The sequence below is a fragment of the Passer domesticus genome, chromosome 2 (genome assembly GCF_036417665.1).
Source record: "Passer domesticus isolate bPasDom1 chromosome 2, bPasDom1.hap1, whole genome shotgun sequence".
NCBI lineage: Eukaryota > Metazoa > Chordata > Aves > Passeriformes > Passeridae > Passer > Passer domesticus.
The window spans coordinates 100440296-100450054 of NC_087475.1; the positions used below are offsets into that span (position 1 = coordinate 100440296).

A 9759-nucleotide genomic window follows, 5' to 3' on the forward strand; every position below is an offset into this window, starting at 1 on the left:
AGGAGCTTTCTCTGCTGCTCCTGAATGACACTTTGTTAGTGCACCCCAACATCAGTGTACCTGGAAATACCTTCTGTTATGATCCCTCAGGCAGCACAGAATAAGTAGGTGCACTAAAGATGGACTCTCTCTGTCTCCCCACTCCATTCTTTGCAAAAAGAACTCCTTGGACATTTTCTGTAGAGTCTGAATAGAACGGTCCCATCTCTTGGCTCCTTCACCACATGAGTGAATCTTCCTGGGGAAAGCAGCCTGAGAGCTAAACACCTGCACTAATTTTTTGAGTAGCTTAGGTTGTTGTTCAGCCATCTCCAATACTGAAAGGCTCCTCCCTTGGACAAACATCTCTTTGATTCAGCTGCATCAATGTGATGGACAAACATTGATATATTGTGCTCTTTCGTGTCACACCCCAGCCTGTATTAGCTTTGCTTTCAAGACTGTACTCATAGCTCATTTCTGATTCATTTTTCATGTATATGTGATGCAGGATGGTGGGTTGTTTTTATCCTTTATGCACCCTGAAATATGCAGAGAGTGAGTAAGCACAGAGATGTAGCCCAGTCTTGAGAATAAGTACAGAGGATAGTGCTTTAGCTCATGCTTTTAGGCACCCAAGTGTTACACGTAATAGAGCATATAGCACATTCTGCTTCATTAACACCCCTCATGTGTGACTAAACCTCTTAAGGCATAGAAAAATCCACTTTATGCTTCCAGAGCAGTGGAGTTGTGGGTCAGCCATCCACCTATCCTACCAAAGCAGAAAAAGAACCACATATGAAAACAAGGACAGTGTGTGAAACATTTTATGTGAAGCTAGAACTGGGTGACCCAGGAGTGACATGAGGAAGGAATGAATTAATGAGACCTTCCTTTTCTTTAGTTTGGCTCACAGCTATCACTGTTTCTGACCAAACTTCCTCCACAGCCTTGTTCACAACAGCACCAGGCCTTGTATCCTTCTCTTTGCTAACTGCTTGCCTGGGAGTATAATTCTGATTCCCATCATTCCACTGCTGGCAGAATGCATGGACTCCTCACCCCTTGGCACCTATCACATCCAGTTTATTGATACATTTTGTTGCATGGGAATATTCATTCTGGAATGTCCCAGATACCATCTTACAAACTGAATGCCAGATTGTGACTGGCCCATCTCTATCGTGCCCCTCACAGTATTTCCCAGCCTGCCATGGCTAAGAGGATGTGTTAGGTGTGGGGCTTTGTATTTTTGTCTCTCACTTGTGCTTCTCTCTTATCCACATGTTTGTTCTCATCCTTCAGGCAGTTTCAGGAGTCTGAGGAAACTGATCCAGCAGCTCTTGTGCCATTGCAGCCGTCCACATGAAACAGAGAGCACCATCCAGGTTAGGGCTGCAGACAGCCTGGTAGTACCCTGAAGAAGGAAGGGAATGCAATGGAACTAGAAACTACTAGTTGAGACATTCAGCATTTGGCTAAAGCATGGACACAGTTATGCTCCTGAACTCTGACAGCATCAGTGGGGAACTCCCTCCAAGGAGAAAGGGTGTGATTACTGCAAAGGAGTGTGCATCTTCCTAAAGAGTCACCTGTGCTCAGGTGTCAGGCTACCATCGTGATTGAGTTTGGGCATCTTTTCTCAGTGAAAAAAAATTAATGATATTTTGGCCAACATGCAATAAAATGCAGTTCTATTCCATTTGGCAAACAGTTTTGGACAGATGGAGAAAAATGAAAAAAAAAAAAAAAAAAGCGCTTTTGGCTCTTGCCATGTTAAACACCCTTGGTTATCTAACACATCTGCACAGGGTTTGGGGATAACAGACAGAGCTTATGGAAGACCCATCCACTCCAGGGAAGTGGTTGGACCCCATGTGGGAAATCCTGAAAGCATCTAAATCAGTATTAGATGGCCATATTTAGGCACCTGAATTGCTCCAGCAGAACTCCATGGTCAGTTGTCATTGGCAAAGGAAGCACGGCAAGGGCCATACCATCTAATGGATGAGTATAAAGAAAATCTAAGCACTTGGAAAATCTAATACACCATTTGGAACAAAAAGGGGACCACATGGGGTGAGGAAGCTGTGCAAATTTTCCCTTTCTGTACTCTGTGAAACTGTGGGTTCTTTGGCTGTCCTGAACAGTGTTTTCTCCTACAGGAGCCAGTGGAAGTCATTGAGACAATGACACTAGAAGAGGTAAGATGGGGTGCAGAAATGGAGTGATGTCATGTGAGTGCTTCTTATACCCATTTCCTATCACTTGCAATACTCCAGAAACCTCAGTGATTGACAGATAAAGCCATAGCCAAAGTTATTTTCTTCTTGGAGTGGCACAATGGGCAAGTCTCACCCATAAGAAAAGATATTGGCTGGATGTGCTGGTAAGACTGCCTAATCCGATCTAGCTTTGAAGTCAGCCCTGCTACATCAGGGTTTTAGACCTCCACAGGTGCCCCCTCATCTAAATCCTTCTGTGGGCCCATGTTGTTCCTTCATTTCTTACACAATGGATCAATTATCTTGCAACAACAAGGGGAAGATGCACTCAGAAAGGAAAGCTAAAGATGTTCACTCCCTCTTTAAGAAGGAAAAAACCCCATCTTCTCAGAAAAATCTCTGAATTGTCCTGTTTCTACAGGGACTTGACATCTGGCAAGAAAGGGATGGGAAACCTGAGGGGTGAGATATAATGCACGAGATGAATGTTGCACATAGGAAGGAAGAAGCATTAACAGGAGGCAGGGACTAGTTTGGGTACACAAGACAGCAATGCTGCAGGTAGCTGTACGAGTGACCTCCCTTCTTTCCCGTGTCAGATAGATGCTTGGGAACAGGAGGAGCTGAACAAGAGCGTGTGCTTTGATAGCTGCCGCGTAGATCCCTCCCCTTTCCAACTGGTGGAGAGAACTTCCCTGCACAAGGTGAGTACAGACATCTCCCTGAGGCATACACCATTTTTCTCCACTCATTCCAAGTCCAGTCTATTACTTATTTCTTCTCCTTGTCTTCACTTACAACTACTACCACCAGCCACTTTCACATCGAGCTACAGCAGTGAGCTTGTTCCTGTAATCTTCTGTGTATATCTCCAATCTCCTACAAAATTAAAGCCTTTGTGATAAGAAGTCTAAGTCCATTTATTTAAAAAGCTTTTGGACAAAAAAAAAAAAATCTGCTACACTGACAGCAGCATTGTGCTCCTTGCTGCTGGGGCATTACACTGAGATTGACAGTCTGCCCTGTCAGTGTGCAGCACTGGAATGAGTGCTCCTGGGTTTGTCAGGGTATGTCTGTCAGAGTGTAGAGTCTGCCTGTGTCACAGGGTATTCATGGAACTGAAGCACAAGGAAAGAGGAAGCTGTATCATGCAATGCCTAGAGTCAGCATAGGATGACAGGAGAGTAAAGCAATCATTGTGTGTGAGGAGGAAGATAGGATTGGGCTTTCACTCAGTGGAAAGGGAAAGCAGTCTACTGAAGCAAAAGTGCACAGTGCATGCTTTTATCAATATTTAATGTGAATGGTTAGCATAGGCCTAAAATTAATTAATTACTGTTAAGATCCCAGCCTTGAGCAAGACAAGAATAAGCTAGTATATAGTTCAGATGAGTTTTCTAAAGGGGCAGGTGAAGTCATCTGAAAACCACTAGCATTTATCTTTGAGAATATAGGCTTACAAAAAAATGTACTTGAAGGCTGATCATGGGGAAAGTTTTGTACCTGTCATACAAAAGAGCAAGTGAGAAACTCTGAAATAATAGACAACTTAACTTAGATGCAAAAAAAAAACAACAAACCAAACCCCAAAACCAACAATTCAGGAATAATCAAACTATATGAAGTATGCACAGTTAGAGCTATGAGACTACTGACAGTGAAAAGAATACCAGAGTTTATCATGACCAAACTATATTTAACCAGTCTGGTTTTCTTTTACATTAGAGTAAAATGTCTTGTTCTTGAGAAATCAGATTTTTCCTAATTTATACTTGAACATGACATTCAGTATCTCACGATGCTAAAAAAAAAGTCAAACACTAGCTGTGACAGAATGATTTCATGTAAGGCCGCAGGTAAAGTCCAGCTAGGAGGTTGGAAACATACCAGAGATGAGCACTGAGAATGTGGAAAGTTTTGGAAACCCAGATCTGTGAATAATAGGAAAATAATGGGGTATATTTAGGCTGAAGAAAAGAAGACTGATAGCGGTGTGATATCTGTCCTTTCAAGGAGACTGTCTAAGAAAAAGGGAAAAACTTGTTCTCTGTGTTCTCACTGCACTGGATAAGCAGCAACAAGCTTAAGCTTTCACAGAAAATATTCTGGGACAGGAAAAAAGAAATCCTCTATTGATAAGGAAAGCACGGAAATAAGTAACCTAAGCAGTTTTTGACTTTACATATTACTAAATGGTAGCTCAGTTTCCAGCACCAAAATGAAACAGGATCGGCATAGGTCTCCAAATGCACAACATAGGGTGTTGTATGTGAATCTCCACCAGCTGCAGGATGAGAATGACCTTGAGAATGTGCTCTCCATCATCAGCACAGTCCCAGCTACAGCTGCACAGCAAAAGGAGCAAAGAGTAGTATTTGGCAGATACAAAAAGGGAAGAAGGGAAGACGTGATTTCTCACTGGGATAACGGCACAGTTTTGTGTCTTTGTGATTTCCATTTCTAAATCTCGAGTCCCTGCTCTAGCAGCAAGTTCTGTGTTGCTGATTTCCAAAGCCCCTGAGATGGTCTTTTGTGGTTTTGCTCCTAGACACACACATTGTTCTCACTGCTGGGCCTCAGCCATGCCTACGTAACCAGCATGGGGAAGCTGAGGGGAGTGCTGGCTTTGGAAGAGGTGAGTACACATCCTCTGCCATCCTCTTCAATAACTGCAAGTGTCCTGTGGATCACTACAGTAACTCACAGGTGCTGCAGGTTTCAGCTGGGAATATATATAACTGCAAGTGCTACATTTTCAGTTCAGTGTTGAATTCTGAGTCGGCTCTATGGAAGCCACGAAAAGCAATGGATGACTGCACTACAGAGGAGGCAGCAGGTGTTGTTTACAGCGATGTTAACAGGTTCATCTTTTGCATCAGTGCAGGCTTAATAGCCACTCTTAACTGAGTGGATATTACCGTTTCTGAAAGAGGTGTGGAATTTGTTGTTTACCATAGAATTTTTCATTACATCACCAGTGTAAAAGATTATCTCCACAGGCCCCAGAGGTAGAGCTGTGACTGTGTTTGTGATCCCTTTAACCTGGGGAGTAGATGAACTTCTGCTGGGTAGGGCTGGGCCAGGCTGCCTTTCATGTTTTTTTTTTTTTCTGAAGTGTTTCTCTTTTTCTAGCTCCAGAAGGCAATAGAGGGTTCCACCCGCTCTGGGGTTCGTCTCCGACCACCCCTTGCCAGCTTCCGTGACATCAACCGGACTTCCACCAGCACCAAGGCGGGGCAGGGCGCTCAGGCATGGAGCCGGGAAGACAATGGCACGGTGGCAGCAGAGCAAGCAGCAAACCTGGGCACTGAGAGCCCTCTGCCCCCCTGCTCACACTCCCCCCAGCCCTCACACTCACAGGAAGAGGGGGAAGTCCCCAGCTCCACTTATGCCACGGATACTGAGCTGGAAGAGATGGAGCTGACAGGGCGAGTTGCTGAAAACATCTCAGACATCCTCAAGGACATAAACCTACATACCACTGACCTGGATGAAGAGGAAGATGAGGATGAGGATGTTCCTTTATAGCTGGTGTGAGGGTAGCAGTCCATCACACTCTTCAGTGAGCCAGTCTTCTTGTGTTTGCTCCTCCAAGAGAAGCTTTTGGATGCTCTTTGCAATCCCCACAGAGGAATTATTCAGCTGGCAAGAGGGACATCAGACTGATCCTTTCTTCTGATGCTTTCCCTCTGTGCAAACTGTTGGGCTGCTGGACTATTAGGGCATGTGCAGGTGTCAGATGTGAACTGCAAGGAGCCTGAGTGCAAGCAGAGCACACTGTAACAGGACATGGATACTGCTGACACAGTCAGGACGCCCTGGCTCAATCTGCCGTGTGGAAAGTGGAGGAGGATCAGCTCTCACTCGCCACTGATGCCATCCTTCCAGCCACACCAGGCCTGCAGGCAGCAGTGTACCACAGCCAGACCTCCAACCTAGAAGCATACTGCTGCTTCTGACTGCCACCCTGTCCATGTCGCTGCAGCTCCTTTTCACTGGCTCTTACCTTGCACCCCCCCAAACATTCCCACGTAGAACATTTTTATTCTTTCTCAATTTTTACTCTGGGATTTTCCTGGATGGGGATGCAGTTAGGAGCTTCTCCTCTGTCCCATAGCTGAGCCATGCCCTAAGAACAGATAGGAGGAAAGTATTTGGTGTCTCATGTCTTGAATTCAGCCAAGGCTTTAGAAAACACTGGAAGGGAAAAAAGCTTCTTTGTTTTCCCATCATCTCTGAAATTTTAAAACAGAATGGGAAAATCTTAAGTGAGGGCAGCCTCAGTGCTGGGGGAAGAGGAGTAAAACAGCATCTATGTACCTATATTTCAAATAACTTTTTGTCTCTCTGAATCACTGTTCACAATTTTCCACAGTTATAGTCTTAAAATATAAGAACTCAAGAAAAAAAATAATTATGGAGTATTAGCAGGCTGCCAAGAAATACAGCAGAGGGAAGACACATTTTCTACACTTTGAAAACACAGTTTCTTTCTGAAAACTCCTGCTCTCTTTTCCTGGTAATTCTACCCTGCCTCCTTTCCACATTCATCTGCATACCTCAGATCTGAGAATTCCAGCTCTCACTTTTGCCAGCTTGTCTCTGTTGTGACTAACACAGAGACCTCAACCCTTGTCTGCAGCATCCCTCTCTATTCCAGTTCTGAATCTGGAGCAGATCTGCATCTTGCAAAAAGATGTCTTGTCAGTTCGTGTCATGCATGCAAAACCTTGACATCCAAAGGTAAGATGCTGCTTTGTTTAATTCACTGCTCTTGTGAGGTTTTCTCAGTAAACAGGCAAAACCAAATTCTGTGTATTCTGCAGCTTCTTCTAACAGTCTACATCTTTTTCTACCATATTTTTGGTGTCTCATACCACTTAGATGCAGTCCCAAGCAGCCTATTAGATGTGTTTCAACTTATCAACAACAGAGAAGAAATCCAGGCTCAGAAAATACGTTCTTGGGGGTTATCTCATTCCCCTTCCTGATATTAGTAAACCATTATCTATCTTAGAGTGATCAGTTCTACTTTAACATGTGATTTTCCATAAGCTGTCTCAGAAGCAAGTCAAAAATATCATTACTTCTAACCCAGTCTCCAAAGGAAAATTCCCTCCTGGCTTTAATTCCAAGGATTGACCTTGCACCAATGGCTCTCTGATGATGTTTATGGGTGGGAGAGTCTGTGACGAACTTACAGTAGAAGGAAATCTTCCCCGCGAGTCTCTTGCAGAGAGACAAATTTATTCCTGCTGTCTGTAATTCAGAGCCCCTCAGGTCTGTTGTGTTTCAGGCACAAGATCACCCTTGATAAGCTAACTGGGGACAGCCTTCCCTGGCTTAATGGTGGTCTGTCCTCTGGGAGCCACCCTGTCCTTGTGAGGAGACAGTGGTGATCTGAGGGCAAGTCCCTTGCACACAGCAGCTGCTTGGCTCCACCAGAGGGGCATGTTTGTGTCTGCCAGGCATCAGCACGGCCTCCCCTCTACCTTTGAGTCACCTTCCGCTGCCTGCAGGGAAGAGGCAAAACAACTGCCTTTTTTTTTTTTTTTTTGCCTTTTTTTTTTTCCTCAGGGAATTGTGAAGTCCCTTATATAAGCAGAGGAGAAAGAACATTCCTTTTACAAAAGTAAAAATATTCAGTGAGTGACAACACTGAGACCAAATCTGGTCTGAGGGTCCAAGCACACCCAAGAAGGATGAGTTTCTCCAAGTCATCCCCAATCTTATGGTGCAGACTTATATTTTACAGCTTAACCACAGGCTTCCACAGATGAGGCAAGGAGAAACTTTGAGGCTGGAGCCAGCACACCTCCCCCTCCTCTCCCCTGAACACAGATTATATGCTCTGCTCCAGTCCCACACTTCTTCTACACTGTGCTACAGAAGAACTGGTATGTGACTGGCTGAGAAAGCAGATGGGAGTCTAAATCAAAGCCAGCGAGTGTGTGAGTCACGACAGACAGATTGTGAGCTGGGGGAGATGAAGCTGGAACAAAAAATGATGCACATGGAGAGAGGCTTGGGGAGTGAAACACTGGCTAACCTGGGAAGCTTCTTGAGGCTCATCACTTGAGATTGCAAGAGAACACACATGTGCCCACGCATGCACACACAGGTACTCTCCATTCCTATTGCCTTTAGCAATCCCTGGGTTACTGTGAGGAGCAGGATTGTTCTCTGGGGGGGGAGCTGAAAGGTGACTGTAACTGCTGCTCTTTGCAGACACTACTCAAGACCCATTCCAGGTATTGCCTCCACCTATGGAACAGCAGCATCTATCTGCACCATTTGCTCACCTTTATTCATACATGAAAATGTGTAAAGAGCCAGGATGGGGGAAAAAACACTCTGCAAAAAGATGGTTTGCAAAGGCTGAAGTTGTTTCCATTTCCATCTTACCAATAAAATCTTCACTGAGTTGATGCCAAGTACATTAATAGGAGCAAAATGTGCAGTAAAATAATACTAAGCCTACCTTTGTCAAGGGAACTTTAAGTTTGTACCTTCTCAGGCTATCCCACTACACTCCCTCAAAGTTTAAACTTGAAACCTTTGTCCAACAAACAAAGTCACACTGATCTGTCACTCTAAAACCTGCATCTCCCATCCTATCCAAATAGCACAGATTTTATTTGCTACAGTGAATTTTATTTTTTTCCTCAACCCAAAATACCCCCAGAATCTGTACCAGATGTGAGGGCTTCCCATCCAGATAGAAATTCACATCTATCAAAAAACTGAACTCTTCCTTTCACATGGCACTTAAGGGTGAAAGCAGACTCTTGTTTTTAAATGTATCAATATAAAGAATTAAAAAAACAGGGAAGACTTACGGTTAGTAAGATGACATGTGGAACTTTAGGTAGGTATGACATGGCTAAGAGACTTGGCCATGAGCTGAATGAAGGAGCAAACACATGGGGATGAACTACTGAATAACAAGAAATATTTGCCTCAACAAAGTAACAATTTTGGTTGCCATTTGAGACTAAAGAAATTCTAGTTTTCTAAGCCTATGGACAAAAACAATTAGTACAGGCAGAAACAGAGAGACAGAGCGAGTCCATAAAAACATCCCCCTTCTGCTCAGTTATGCAGATACTGTACAGAAGTGTGTATTTTTTGGCTAAAGAGTACAAGACCAGCAATAACCAGCTGAGCAAGAGAAGATCCCTCTTTGCCAAATTAGTTCAAACCCAGGAAGGGTACAATTAAAAACACACTACTAAAAATACAGTCACAGCAAGCACTAAGTTGCTCATGGCCACATAAGCAGGTATCTGGACACAGGTCTCATAAAAATACAATCAACAATAGAGACCAATAATTAAAATTTACACATACAATATGTGCCTGAGCATTAGGGTTAGGGTCTTAAGATGTGATGCAAAACTGTTTAATGCTGTGTTTGTGGGAGACAAGCTTAAACTAGTCCTGACCGTGAGCCACAGGCTGTTCTTGTGTGTCCTCACAGCCACTGGAGAGACAACACTGTGCATGTGTGCTCAGCCACACACACAAACATCACCTCTGTCAAATCACGGTT

At 44.0% G+C, this 9759-nt stretch overlaps 1 protein-coding gene across 1 annotated transcript in view; it reads left to right on the forward strand.

Annotated features, from left to right (window-relative positions):
- The window catches only part of CLCN1 (chloride voltage-gated channel 1), a 69016-nt gene extending 61278 nt beyond the window's left edge, over window positions 1-7738 (forward strand). Inside the window, exons 20-24 of the mRNA XM_064410007.1 lie at window positions 1288-1370; window positions 2148-2186; window positions 2807-2911; window positions 4756-4842; window positions 5340-7738. Of these exons, the coding sequence (XP_064266077.1) occupies window positions 1288-1370; window positions 2148-2186; window positions 2807-2911; window positions 4756-4842; window positions 5340-5735 (710 nt within the window). The 3' untranslated portion in view covers window positions 5736-7738. The remainder of the gene's footprint in view (window positions 1-1287; window positions 1371-2147; window positions 2187-2806; window positions 2912-4755; window positions 4843-5339) is intronic.
- The last annotated feature ends 2021 nt before the right edge of the window (window positions 7739-9759 follow it).